Below are 14621 nucleotides of genomic sequence, written 5' to 3' on the forward strand. Positions count from 1 at the left end.
ACCAGGGGGGGGTGCAGTGCAGTTCACCAGGGGGGGTGCAGTGCAGTTCACCAGGTGCGGTGCAGTTCACCAGGGGGGGGTGCGGTGCAGTTCACCGGGGGGGGTGCAGTGCAGTTCACCAGGTGTGGTGCAGTTCACCAGGGGGGGGTGCAGTGCAGTTCACCAGGGGGGGTGCAGTGCAGTTCACCAGGGGGGGGGGGGGGTGCAGTGCAGTTCACCAGGGGGGGTGCAGTGCAGTTCACCAGGGGGGGGTGCAGTGCAGTTCACCGGGGTGATACTGGGGCTAAATGGGTTAAATTATGAGGACGGATTGCAGAGGCTAGGCTTGCATTCCTGTGAATATAGAAGATTAAGGGGTGACCTAATCGAGGTGTTTAAGATTATTAAAGGATTGGAGAGGGTAGATCGAGAGAAACTCTTTCCTCTGGTCGGGGAGTCCAGAACAAGGGGACATAACCTTAAAATTAGAGCCGGCCCATTCAAGGTTGACATCAGGAAGCACTTCTTCACACAAAGGGTAGTAGAAATCTAGATCTCTCTCCCCAAAAAGCTGTTGAGGCTGGGGTTCAATTGAAAATTTCAAATTGGAGAGTGATAAATTTTTGTTTGGTAAGGGTATTAAGAGTTACAGAACCAAGGCGGGTAGATAGAGTTAGGACACAGATCAGCCATGATCTAATTGAATGGCGGAACAGGCTCGTGAGGCTGAATGGCCTCCTGTTCCTAAGTTCTCTTCAAAGGGCAGGCAGGCAATCTTCCATCAGGCCTGTGACAGCTGCCAACTATAACCGTTTGCTGTGAAATCACTTTCCACGTGGGGATGTTACTCTTCTCACTCAGCTCCCTTCCTCATTCCTGGGCTTGTGAACTGCGTCTGCGGAAGCGACGCTGATCTCCCCTCCCATCTATCAAGACTGGTGGCTGGGAGGGGTTACTGAGTGAGCTGGATTAAACATCAGTAGAGATAGTCAGTAACCCAGGGCGCTTTTTGGGAGAATTACTGAGCCTGACCGCACATAGGAGCTGGATTAACATGCACACAATTAAAATAGAATTATTTCTTAAACAGCCCGTAGTTAATGGCTATCGATTGATGTTGATCAGCTCCTTCGCATTGTTGAGATCCGTATTTCTTCAGCCAATTTTTGCATTATTGTCAACACTTGCTATATTTCTGAAGGTGCTGACTCTTGCTGGGGTGTGATTCAACGGGCAACATTTGGCTTCTGGCCATTTGCCACGGTGTATAGCGAGATCCTATAAATAGTGATGGAATGAATCATCAGTTACTTTTTATTTTTTGATAGATTACCAGTTAATTTATTTTTAGGTGAGCCTACAATACAACAGTGACTTCACTTCAAAATAGATAAGCTCTATATAGCCCTTTGAGATGTCCTGAATGCATCTAAATGCAAGTTGGTTCTTTCTCTGGGAGGAATGTTGGCCGAGACGTTGGAAGAGCTCTCTGTTCCTCTTCACTTAGTGCTGCGGGATCTCGAACCGTGGCAGCTCGGCTCAGCAGTTATGATTCTCACCCGAGTTGGAAGGTTGCTGGATTAATCCAAGATTTGAACTTATAATCTAGGCTGATACCTCAGTGCTCTAGTGAGGGAGTGCTGTCTTTCTGACAAGACATTAAACCGAGCCACACCTGCCTTTTCGGGTAGATGTAAGTGATCCCTTGATTCTATTTGAAGAAGAGCTGGGAATTGTCCACGTGTTCACTTCTTGCTTGGCCAACACCATCAGAAACACATTTACTGGTCAGTCATCTCATTTAAGTTTGTGGGACTTTGCTGTGTGTAAATTGGCTGCCTATATCATCATAATTACATAATGCACCACCTGAAAATGTGGTGGAAGCAGATTCAATAGCACCTTTAAAAGGGAACTGGATAAATACTTGAAAAAGGAGAAGTTTGCAGGGCTATGGGAAAAGAACGGAGGAGTGGAACGTATTGGATCGCTCTTTCAAAGAGCCGGCACGATTGGCCAAATGGGGTCTCTCTCTTCTGTAAGATGCTATTTTCTGAAGGATAGCACATCTGACATTGTGCACATCCTTAGGAATGAATTGATTGTCAAGCACTTTGGGGTGTTTTGAGGATGAGATCGGGCACTATAAAAATGCAAGTTGATTCTCTTTGCTGTACTGGAAGATTCATTCAGACCTGCAGATATTGAAGACGATTTGGCGGACAACAAATAAAGAGTAATTCTCAGAAACTGCACGTGCATTAGCAGAGAGCCAAGATGACTAGAACCATCAGTATAATACAATCTTAGTGCAAGGTTTATACTGAAGGTGCTGGGTTTACCCCTCTTGGTGAATTAATGGTTCAGCCCTGCTGTAAATGTCTTAAAGCATTATTATGGTAAATACATTAGGAGTTGAGAAAATTCTAAATGTGCCTGTATTTCAGGTCGCTGGAAGGAAAGGTTTTCCGCATGTGATCTATGCCCGACTCTGGCGATGGCCGGACTTGCACAAGAACGAGCTGAAACATGCCAAGTTCTGCCAGTTTGCATTTGACTTAAAGTATGACAGTGTCTGTGTCAACCCATACCATTACGAGAGGGTCGTATCGCCCGGGATTGGTGAGTGGTGAAGTGTTTATTATTAATTTTAGCAGATTTCTTGATGAGCAGAAATGCACAAGAGTTTTAAGATTGTTGGCCTCCGTTCTCATTCGCTCCCATCCCATAAATGTTCCAGCGCTGGTATCCTTCAAGTGTCTCCAGTGAGTTTGTGCATTTGGAAAGAAAATTGTTGGGGACACACTGATGCTCTCATTTTATGAAAATGTCTCGCTCTAAGCATTCAACGCTTTAATAAATAAGTCAGAAGACCAGATAAGTCGAGAAGCAATCATTTAGTTTGGATTTTAAAAACTTGAAGCTTGTAGGAGGAATGTAAGGTAAATGAGAGTTTCACAGCTTTCAGCTTCTGAGAATGAGCCAGAGCAAAAGATTGTACAGAATTTTGATGAATGTAGAGTGAAATCATCACTGAAAGAGTAGATCAGATTGGGTTCGAGTGGAGGAGGTGGGGAACCGCCAAGCTGATGAGACACCACAGCACAGATAGTGATTTGAGAGAGAATTGGATAGCCATGGCTATGGATTGTTTAAAAATGCCTGGTGCTAGACCCAGCAAAGGCTTTGGAGTTTCCCAGGTGATGCAGATGATTCATCAAAGTGTTCAAGGGCAGACTTCCAGAAGTGTGAATACGGAACAAGGTCACCAATGAAATAAGCACACTAAAAATCATAGTGGTGACCATGGGATGGGCCAGAACTCTCTGAGGGGGAATTTTATCGGCTGTAGATGTAAAAGAGCAGTATGTAATATTTGAAGGGGTAAGAGGGTTTACCTTTCTTAGTGATAGGGTGAGAACCAGCATGTTTTTAGGAAGGAAATGTGAATTGTAAGTAAGGGAAACGAAAGAGACCACCTTGGCTGGGATAAGTTTGGCAATGCACGCTTCCCCCTCCCAGTAGCTTTTATGGGATGCCAGGTCCAACCAGCCACGGTTGGCCTCGAACAGTGTGCAGGAGGGCACCAGGGTGTTCCCACTGGAGGAGAATCCCAGTCATTTGCAATGTCAGGGGCACGTGGAGCAGCTGGTTAGCTGTGGAATTAGTTCCTCAGTTGATTCTCAGTCAGGGATTCTAATGATGTGTTTTCTAACAATTGCTTGAAATGGTTTTTAAACTTCAGTGCCATAAATTTTATTCAGCCCTACCCAGAGAAAACAGTTTTGAGAGATTGACTTTCAGCTCAGTAATGTTATTATTTTTGCTTTCTGCCCATCGGTAGCTGCTTGAAGTCCAGTGAGATGGATAGGCCATTGACCGTCTCTGTTCGTGGCTCACAGCGGTGCTTTTCTGCAGTTACCCACAAAAAGATGCTGGGTAACTAGAGGCACGCAACTGCTCTCCTCCCCCCTCTCGCTGCTGTGTTGTCTCTTCCTCCTGAGCACGGCAAACATTAAACAGTCTTTGTTTTTCTCTTCTACAGGTCTCAGTCTCCAGAACACAGGTTAGTATTTCAAATTACTTGTCTGATCCTGAAAATGTTTAACTGTGTCCTTACTTTCATTATTGAGACACCCACCTCTTCAAAGCCCTGTTGCTGTACTGAGGAGGCTTGCACTGTGTCTTTACTGACAGTGGAATCTCTGTGCAGTGGATTATTGCTCAGTAAACCTAGATTCATGGCTGGGCAGAGGGTAAATGAGACACAGGCAGGTTGGGGGGTAATAGCCTATTTCCGTGTTGTAACTTCTATGGATTTCTATTTAACCGCCTGAAATGACCTCGCAAATCAAAGGACACCAAATGCAATAACAGTTGTTGCTAGCCAGAAATGGTTGGTTAGCAAGGAGACATTTTCTCCATGTGAAATTATTTATAATTATCGAGTGTAATGGGTACCAGGAAGTGAATGCTACAGGTTCGGGTCTGCCTTGAATATTCTCTTGGGTATAGCAGTCTGCGCAGTGGACCTGTGCTGCCCGATAACTATGTTGTACGATAGCGTAACCTGGGGGTGTAACAATAAGAACCCCTTGTGATTGTGCACTACTCCAATCTTTCCCAAGGTGGACTGAAAAGCTTAAATGAGAGGAGGTCATATACAAATGAGAAGTCTGTCCTTCTGGCTTCCCCATTCAGTGATTTGCCAATGGGCCTGTTAATAAAACTGGCTATTTCTCGTTCTCCCGAGGTATGGGTTTTAAGATACGATCTTCAGCTATTCTCAAACTGAATAGAGACGGGCCATTATGGCTTAATGAGTCTGTGATGCGTCAGTTGACTCTTTCGTTGTCTTTGTTCTGAGTGGACTGTGAGCAGCAATGTTCCACAAATTGGCTCATCTAACTTTAATGCACATCTTCAATGTCTGCAGCCAGTGGCTTTTTAAACCTGTACAAATTCACTTTTTGTTTTAAAATACAACACTTAAACATAATTCATTCTTTTCCATCAAAACAACATCAAAAATCCCAGAAAATGATGGTGAATTCAAAGCAGTAATCTAAATAAACGTGGGTGGTCTGTTTTTGTCCAGAGAGGTGCAGTTCTCTTACGTTAAATCACTTCAGAAGAGTAATGTACAGTAAGTGTCTAGGCTCACACATGAGGTGCTGGGGGCAGCTACAATCATCCAGTGAGAGTCCGCACCTTCAGGAGAGGAGGGGACCCGTACCCCAGTGAGAGTCAGCACCTTCAGGAGAGGAGGGGACCCGTACCCTAGTGAGAGTCCGCACCATCAGGAGAGGAGGGGACCCGTACCCCAGTGAGAGTCAGCACCTTCAGGAGAGGAGGGGACCTGTACCCCAGTGAGAGTCCGCACCATCAGGAGAGGAGGGGACCCGTACCCCAGTGAGAGTCAGCACCTTCAGGAGAGGAGGGGACCCGTACCCCAGTGAGAGTCAGCACCATCAGGAGAGGAGGGGACCCGTACCCCAGTGAGAGTCAGCACCATCAGGAGAGGAGGGGACCCGTACCCCAGTGAGAGTCAGCACCTTCAGGAGAGGAGGGGACCCGTACCCCAGTGAGAGTCAGCGCCTTCAGGAGAGGAGGGGACCCGTACCCCAGTGAGAGTCAGCACCTTCAGGAGAGGAGGGGACCTGTACCCCAGTGAGAGTCAGCACCATCAGGAGAGGAGGGGACCCGTACCCCAGTGAGAGTCAGCACCTTCAGGAGAGGAGGGGACCCGTACCCCAGTGAGAGTCAGCACCTTCAGGAGAGGAGGGGACCCATACCCCAGTGAGAGTCAGCACCTTCAGGAGAGGAGGGGACCCATACCCCAGTGAGAGTCAGCACCTTCAGGAGAGGAGGGGACCTGTACCCCAGTGAGAGTCAGCACCATCAGGAGAGGAGGGGACCCGTACCCCAGTGAGAGTCAGCACCATCAGGAGAGGAGGGGACCCGTACCCCAGTGAGAGTCAGCACCTTCAGGAGAGGAGGGGACCCATACCCCAGTGAGAGTCAGCACCTTCAGGAGAGGAGGGGACCCATACCCCAGTGAGAGTCAGCACCTTCAGGAGAGGAGGGGACCTGTACCCCAGTGAGAGTCAGCACCATCAGGAGAGGAGGGGACCCGTACCCCAGTGAGAGTCAGCACCATCAGGAGAGGAGGGGACCCGTACCCCAGTGAGAGTCAGCACCTTCAGGAGAGGAGGGGACCCGTACCCCAGTGAGAGTCAGCACCATCAGGAGAGGAGGGGACCCGTACCCCAGTGAGAGTCAGCACCTTCAGGAGAGGAGGGGACCCATACCCCAGTGAGAGTCAGCACCTTCAGGAGAGGAGGGGACCGGTACCCCAGTGAGTGTCAGCACCTTCAGGAGAGGAGGGGGACCCGTACCCCAGTGAGAGTCAGCACCTTCAGGAGAGGAGGGGACCCGTACCCCTGTGAGAGTCAGCACCTTCAGGAGAGGAGGGGACCCGTACCCCAGTGAGAGTCAGCACCTTCAGGAGAGGAGGGGACCCGTACCCCAGTGAGAGTCGGCACCTTCAGGAGAGGGGGGGACCCGTACCCCAGTGAGAGTCAGCACCTTCAGGAGAGGAGGGGACCCGTACCCCAGTGAGAGTCAGCACCTTCAGGAGAGGAGGGGGACCCGTACCCCAGTGAGAGTCAGCACCTTCAGGAGAGGAGGGGGACCCATACCCCAGTGAGAGTCAGCACCTTCAGGAGAGGAGGGGACCCGTACCCCAGTGAGAGTCAGCACCTTCAGGAGAGGAGGGGACCCGTACCCCAGTGAGAGTCAGCACCTTCAGGAGAGGAGTGGACCCGTACCCCAGTGAGAGTCAGCACCTTCAGGAGAGGAGGGGACCCGTACCCCAGTGAGAGTCAGCACCTTCAGGAGAGGAGGGGGCCCGTACCCCAGTGAGAGTCAGCACCTTCAGGAGAGGAGGGGACCCGTACCCCAGTGAGAGTCAGCACCTTCAGGATAAGGTGGTTAAGAAGGCATACGGGATACTTGCCTTTATTAACCGAGGCATAGAATACAAGAGCAGGGAGGTTATGCTTGACCTGTATAAAACACTAGTTAGGCCTCAGCTAGAATACTGTGTGCAGTTCTAGACACCACATTACAGGAAAGATGTGATTGCACTACAGAGGGTGCAGAGGAGATTTACGGGGATGTTGCCTGTGCTGGTGAATTTTAGCTATGAGGAAAGATTGGATAGACTGGGGTTGTTTTCTTTGCAACAGAGGAGGCTGAGGGGAGATTTAATTGAGGTATATAAAATTATGAGGGGCCTAGATAGAGTGGATAGGAAGGACCTTTTTCCCTGAGCAGAAGGCTCGATAACCAGGAGGCATAGATTTAAAGCAATTGGTCGGAGATTTAGAGGGGATTTTGAGGAGATCTTTTTTCACCCAGAGGGTGGTGGGGGTCTGGAGCTCACTGCCTGAACGGCTGGTAGAGGCAGAAACCCTCATCACATTTAAAAAGTACAGGAAACGTTGTGCTCTCCGGCACCGACGGGACCGAACTGCTGCCGTTCCCTCAAAACTGCCGGACACTCCAGAGCTAATGTTGAAACATACGGAGATTTTCATCTCCGTATGAATCAACAAACCCTGTTGCTTAGCAACAGCCTCTAAACAGTCGGCCAGCGTCTCTAGCTGAAGCTGTTGCTTAGCTACAGACGTTGCAGAGCTTGACTGTTCAAAAAAAAGCAAAGAAACGAAACGAAAAGAATAAAAAACGGCTCCTGATTTTTGCCGGTGGCTCGAGCTTGCCGGACGGTTCGCCTCCGGATAACAAAGTTTCCTGTACTTGGATATGCACTTTTTAAGTGCCGTAACCTACAGGGCTACAGACCAAATGCTGGAATGTGGGATTAAGGTGTACAGCTCTTTGTCAGCTGGCATGGACTCCTTCTGTGCTGTAAATTTCTATGCTTTTACAACGACTGGGCAGTGGCAGGAAGGAATCTGTCATTGAAAGTTAGTACGAGTTTACAGAACTTTTAAAAGCAGTTTCCTCCTCTGGTATGAAAATAACAAGAAGCAATAGGCCACTAACTCTACTGATCACACTGCACCGGGACTGTAACTCTTACACTTGACGATTTGTGGTGTCTCACTGCTACATCAGTGACTCAAGACACATCTTTGCCTGGGCATTGAGTTGGCCGTCAATCCTCCTCGAGGGACACCCTTTTGGACTCTTGCCCCCCCCCTCCCCCCTACTTTGATAACTAGTTGGATTACTTGAGTTCAAGCGTTAGGACTGGAAATTGTGTTTACAGAAACAAATACAGCCGTTACTCACAAGGCCAGAACCCCATGCCCCCGTCACCAGCCCCTCCACCTCCGACCAGGCAAGGTGACAAACTACCAATCTTCCACAGTCAGTGATAATTATACAGGAGGTTCTCAGGACGCGCTTCTGATGAGGTGAATGCTGATGGCTTTGTAATTAAAATGCATTAACCTGGTGAAGTCATCCAGACATGCACCTTGTACACATGTCCACTGTGGAGTGCCATGAGTCACACATACAGGATGTGGATTATACCCAATTCAGCAGTGGGCCGGCAACACAACTCGTATGAAGTGGTTAGCCGCCCCCCAAAAATACTGATACTGTTGTGCTTTAAATTGTGACAGAACTCCAATTTGTCACACGTGTCTTCAGTCATGGGGGATTGTTTCCTTCTGGTTTTATCATTAGTCTGATCACCAACTGAATGTAATCTGAGTTGTTCCTGTGTGTGTGTTAGCTCCACCCAGCCGTTTGGTGAAGGATGAATTTGTCCACGAGTGTGTGCAGCTGGATGGACCACAAGTCATGCCACATTCTGAAGAACATGGGCTTCAGTCAGTGAAACATCCAACTAGCACACGACCACCCTCTGAGAGCTACGCCCAGCCTCTACCACCACCAATACTTCCCTTACCAGAGACGCCCAGAGCAACTGTGCACAGCTATCCCAACATTCCTATGTCGCCTCCTCGTGAGTACAGCATGTTTTACCAAACACTCAACTCTGTGAATAATTCCCAAACTATTTGGCTCCAGTGCTAATGGGTTAAATGGCATGGGTGAAAATCCTGCAGCAATGCTTTATAAAGGCTCTGTCTAGTTTGTGTGATAACTTGGTATGTCACAGCTACGTAGCTGCTGAGAGCCTCCATAGCGAGCCGTCTAGACCGGCTGCGTCTGGAAAACCAGAGCCAGCTGAGGTTCTGAATGTAATGCTTATTGCTGATGTCTGTGTCGGATTTTCTGGCAGATTGCTTATGCTGGCTTTACAGTTGGATAGATTCTGTAGCTTTGTACCATTGAAGTTAATGGCACTGGGACTTAAAATGGTATAAACGTTCGGTCCAGACTCTCTCCTGTGCACCTTATTATGGGATATTTCTGTTATGTTTGTTTCCAAAAGAAGAAATGTTCTAAAATGGTACATTGGGACTGGAACTCTCTCACTCTCCTCTCTGTCTGCCTCTCTGTGTGTATCTCTCTGTCTCGCTGTCTTTCTCTCTTCTGTCTCTCACTCTCTCACTGTCTGTGTGTCTCTCTTTCTCGCCGTCTTCTCTTGCCCTCCGCCTCCCCGCTCGCTCTCCTCTGTCTATGTCTCTGTATCCTTTTTCTCTCCCTCCTCCATGGGATCAGTGTGAATGGGTATAAAGCATTTCAAGTATTTTGATTGAAGAATTACTAAATATAAACTTAATTCTTTAACTCTCTTTTTCTCTCAGCTGCCAACAGTTCTCTCATTCCCATGAATCACAGTGAGAGCTTGTTACAGATTGCCCCACCGCTGCAGCAGATGGCACCTCCCCCAACCCCCCCTCCTCCTCCTCCTCCTCCTGCCCCACCTCATCTATCTCAGCAAAACGGATACCCACCACCGAAACAGCCGTACCACAGTAAGTGGCTGTAGCTTCATAGGGCTCTTTATAAATGTGGAAATGCCATGCAACTGAAAAGCCGTTGACAGTAAAAGACTGTTTCTCTAGATTTTGAAATGTGCCAACAGTTGGAATTTACAGTTCTGATGATTTGTTAATTGTGAGCCAACTCTTTCAGGAGCAGATTTGTTCATGCCTTCTGAGGCAGCACATGGCAGCTGCAGTGATCCGAGCTTTGTCCAGGCATTCATTCTTAAGTAAAAACAGAAAATGCTGGCAACACTCAGCAGGTCAGGCAGCACCTGTGGAGAGGGAAACCGAGTTAATGTTTTGGCTCAATTACCTTTTTATCAGTTTTGACAAATGGTTATTGAGCCGAAACGTTACTCTGTTTCTCTCTCCGTAGATGCTGCCTGACCTGCTGAGTATTTCCAGCATTTTCTGTTCTTATTTGAGATTTCCAGCATCCGCAGTATTTTTCATTTGATTCACTCGTTAAGCCTTTGTTTTCTCACTTGTTTTATGAAATAGTGAACAGAAAGCTGTAATTCTGGAGGTGTGATATTCAGTTACAACAGTATTAAAGATATTTTTCCCCTTCCACAGATGCTACAGCGACTTGGACAGGTAGCAGCACAACTGCTTATACACCAAACATAGTCCCCCAGCAAAATGGACATGGGCATCACCAGCCGCCACTCCACCACCCTAGCCATTACTGTAAGTACATCCTGCGGTGTGTGTGTGTGAGAGAGAGACGAGGTACACTCAGACAGATTGTAGGACTATCTATCTGGGCATGGATAGGCAGTGTATCCCCAAGGTGGCCGGACACACCTGATTTCTCCTTTCCCAGCCTCTTGTTGCACTCTTGCCTCTATTAGGCTCATGGGGTGTTTTTATCTCGGGTGGCAGCTGGTGGCGCAGTGGAGCTACCTGCATTTCCTTGTGTCCGAGGAGAGGTGTTCTTATATAATTTACTGCTCAAATCAATCCATGGAATATCGGGTATCACGCACTTATTAAGCATACAGTGTCTGTCATAGTACGTAAACATACACCTAAAATGGTAATACTTACAAATAGACCTGGGTTTGGTTGGGGATTCAAACGTGTTACATTTCTGAGCTCAGTATCTTGGGCCTTTACAAATTCAAATACTCATTACAGACATCTAATTTTATACATTTAACTTACTCCCTCCACCTGACGACCCACAATTCTACATTGCATAATTATAACTCCATATCAGGAGAATTCAGTTGACATCCTTTTATTAGTAACTTTAGTTTTATCTTTTATTCCTCTACTTTGTTATCTTATCGATAGTTTCACTCTTGTTACATATAATTGCTATTCCGCCAAGTCTAACTATTAATTATAAGTCTGTCTTTGATTTCGTACCAGTCAACCCAGATGTTTCCTTTGCAGAACTAACTGCTTTGCCTGCGCTTGTTATCAACTGATAACAGTTCTCTGAAATATCTGAATCGGTGTGCACTGGCAGGTCCTATCAGTAGGTTGACTAAAATAACCAAACTGACCGTTGCTTTAAGGTCAGCCCTGGCTCAATAGCCCAATGGTACTTTAACTTGACTTAGCCTTTGCCTGTTAGGCAGAGAAGTTTAACGGTTACTATTACTACAATATACAGTAAAGAGAAAGCAGGAGCACGATAACCCTTTCCTTACACTTGTATGCTGTGATCTGGGTGATCATGCTGAAGATGGGCACATTACCTGCAGGAAGGAAGGGAATATTGGGAAAGTAACTGTTCGTAACTACCATGTGAATTATTTGGCTATAAACGTACACTACTCGTTAATAAATTGTTTTAAAATACATACAGTCACATGATCATGTGCCCTTCAGGTCAGACGTCCCAATCGGCTGTGATACCATTTCTCTTGCGTCACACTGTCTCAACCTCACAACCGCGCACGACGCATAACGGTGAGTACATTTTATCCTGTCTTTTTAAAATCATTCAAAGTATATATATGTATATCCTTAGTTGATCTCCATTGCAGTTGCATGGGCAAAATGGGCAGGTTTGTAATAAAAAGTGTGGTGACCTTATAAATGAAATTGATGGACTTTTTATTATTAGTGTAAGAAAGTGATTTGATGAAAAGACGTATTGTATATGTTCAAGTGTGGTAACTGCATGTAACAACAATAACTTGCATTTATGGAATGCCTTTAACATAGGAAAAAGATGGAGATATTAGGGGAGGGAAATAGATGGGTTTTAAGGAGAGTCTTAAAGGAGAAGAGGGAGGTGTAAGGGCTTAGGGAGGATATTCCAGAGTATAGGGGGTAGAAGGCTGAGGACATGGCTGCCAATGGCGCAAAGGGGGAGAGGATGCACAAAGGGCTAGCGTCAAAGGAACGTAGAGTGTTCCGGGGTGGGGATGCAGTGCTGGAGAAGGTTAGAGATGGGGAGAGGCAAGGCCATGAAGGGATTTAAACACAAGATTAAAATTTTAAATTTGAAGCGTTTGGGTCCAGAAGCCAATAAAGAAAGAGACTTGCATTTATATAGTGCACTGGCACTGATTTGGAGGCGACACCACATTCGAGATCTTCGGAGAGGAGAGTAAGGTAGGAGATGGGGCGGTAGTTTGCAAGGACAGTGGGGTGAAGGGTAGGTTAACCCAAGCACCCCTCCTACCCACCCCTTCAACCACCATCTGCCCCACCTGTGACAGAGACTATAGGTCCCGCATTGGACTCAGTCACCTGCGAACTCACTTTTTCATGTGGAAGCAAGTCATCCTCGGTTCCGAGGGACTGCCTAAGAAGAAAAGAGTTTTTTTGAGGAGGGGAGTGATGACGGCTGTTTTGAAAGGGAGCGGGACAGTAGAGAGAGGGCACCGTTTACAGTATCAGCTAACGTGGGGGCCAGGAAGGGAAGTTGGGTGGTCAGCAGCTTAGTGGGAATAGGGTGGAGAGAGCAGGAGGTGGGTCTCATGGACAGGATGAGCTCGGAGAGTCATCGAGTTATACAGCACAGAAAGAGGCCCTTCGGCCCATCGTGTCCGCGCCGGCCATCAAGCCCTGTCTATTCTAATCCCATTTTCCAGCACTTGGTCCGTAGCCTTGTATGCTATGGCGTTTCAAGTGCTCATCTAAATGCTTCTTGAATGTTGTGAGGGTTCCTGCCTCTACCACCCTTTCAAGCAGTGAGTTCCAGATTCCAACCACCCTCTGGGTGAAAAAGTTCTTCCTCCAATCCCCTCTAAACCTCCTGCCCCTTACCTTGAAACTATGCCCCCCCCCCGGTTATTGACCCCTCTACTAGGGAAAAGTTCCTTTCTATCTACCCTATCTATGTCCTTCATAATTTTGTACACCTCAATCAGGTCCCCCCTCAGCCTTCTCTGCTCTAAGGAAAACAACCCCAGCCTATCCAGTCTCTCTTCATAGCTGAAGCGCTCCAGCCCAGGTAACCTCCTGGTGAATCTCCTCTGCACCCTCTCCAATGCAATCACATCCTTCCTATAGTGTGGCGACCAGAACTGCACACAGTATTCCAGCTGTGGCCTAACTAGCGTTTTGTACAGTTCCATCATAACCTCCCTGCTCTTGCCTTCATTAGCCGAGGCATAGAATATAAGTATCCCATATGCCTTTTTAACCACCTTATCTACCTGTCCTCCTGCCTTCAGGGATCTATGTACATGCACACCAAGGTCCCTCTGATCCTCTGTTCTTCCTATGATGGGAGAGAAACTAGAGAAGGAGTTAGGTCACAGATCAGCCATGATCTCATTGAATGGCAGAACAGGCTCGAGGGGCTGAATAGCCTCCTCCTGTTCTACAATGCAGGATTAGGGTCGGACAGTGGGGAGCCTGGGGAAGGTTTGACCTGGTGGGCAAGAGGAAGGGGGAAAGCAGCAGAGGCAACTATCTGATGGTCTCAGTCTTAATCCACGAGCTCCTCGCATTTATTGGAGGTGTTGGTGCAGGGGAGGGGGTGGAGGTTTTAAGGAGACCGTTGATGGAGAAAAGCTGGAGATTATCTTTGCTCTCTTGGACGATCCTGGAGTAGTGTGCAGTTTTGGCAGAGGAGAGCGAGCGCTTGATATGATCGAACTAGATCTGTGGGATGGCAAAACCAATTTTTTTGTGCCAGATACACCTGCACGGTGCGGACTTGAGGGCGTGAAGGTGGGGGCCATAACCGGGGGGGGGGGGTTAGAGAAAGTAAAGGTTTATTTAGTGAGTAAATAATAATTAAGTGAGAAATTTAGTTATGGAGTAATTTTATTAATTTAGTAAGTTATTGATTATTTGGAGTGAAGACTAAGTTAGCCAGGTGTAATGCAATGGGAGGATGCCCTAATGCTGCAGCTGGGTGGATTCACATCAGGACTATTGAAGTGGCCAATGTGAGCAGTGAGGGAAGTAATACAAGGGAGTGTGAAATGGAGGACCGCACACTAGTGTTCTTTTATCACCTGTGTGTGATCTTTTGCTTCTGTGTCTCTGTTTGCTTTTGTGGTTTTATTTTGTGTTGTCTTTCCTTTCTTTCTATTTTGTTGGTAGCGGGTATGGTCAGTGACTGGGGGAGGAATCTGGATAGTTTGGGGCGAGGACCAAGGCGGGAAATGGCAGCAACAAAATAAAATGTAAATGTAAATGTGCAAGTGCCACAACCACCTTGTCCCACATTTGCTTCCTCAGTCACAGAGCTTGTCGTACTCTCTGCCTTCACTCCGTCACCTCCCATCC

The 14621-nt window shown here is 47.3% G+C and overlaps 1 protein-coding gene across 1 annotated transcript in view; it reads left to right on the forward strand.

The window, feature by feature from the left end:
* Nucleotides 1-14621, forward strand: part of smad10a (SMAD family member 10a) — a 115309-nt gene that overhangs the window by 74920 nt on the left and 25768 nt on the right. Inside the window, exons 3-8 of the mRNA XM_085978400.1 lie at nucleotides 2427-2601; nucleotides 4025-4045; nucleotides 8750-8983; nucleotides 9732-9902; nucleotides 10491-10604; nucleotides 11757-11837. Of these exons, the coding sequence (XP_085834526.1) occupies nucleotides 2427-2601; nucleotides 4025-4045; nucleotides 8750-8983; nucleotides 9732-9902; nucleotides 10491-10604; nucleotides 11757-11837 (796 nt within the window). The remainder of the gene's footprint in view (nucleotides 1-2426; nucleotides 2602-4024; nucleotides 4046-8749; nucleotides 8984-9731; nucleotides 9903-10490; nucleotides 10605-11756; nucleotides 11838-14621) is intronic.

Source organism: Somniosus microcephalus, unplaced genomic scaffold, assembly GCF_052327205.1.
Source record: "Somniosus microcephalus isolate GS21.2 unplaced genomic scaffold, FLI_Smic_1.0 unresolved_chr7, whole genome shotgun sequence".
Lineage (NCBI taxonomy): Eukaryota > Metazoa > Chordata > Chondrichthyes > Squaliformes > Somniosidae > Somniosus > Somniosus microcephalus.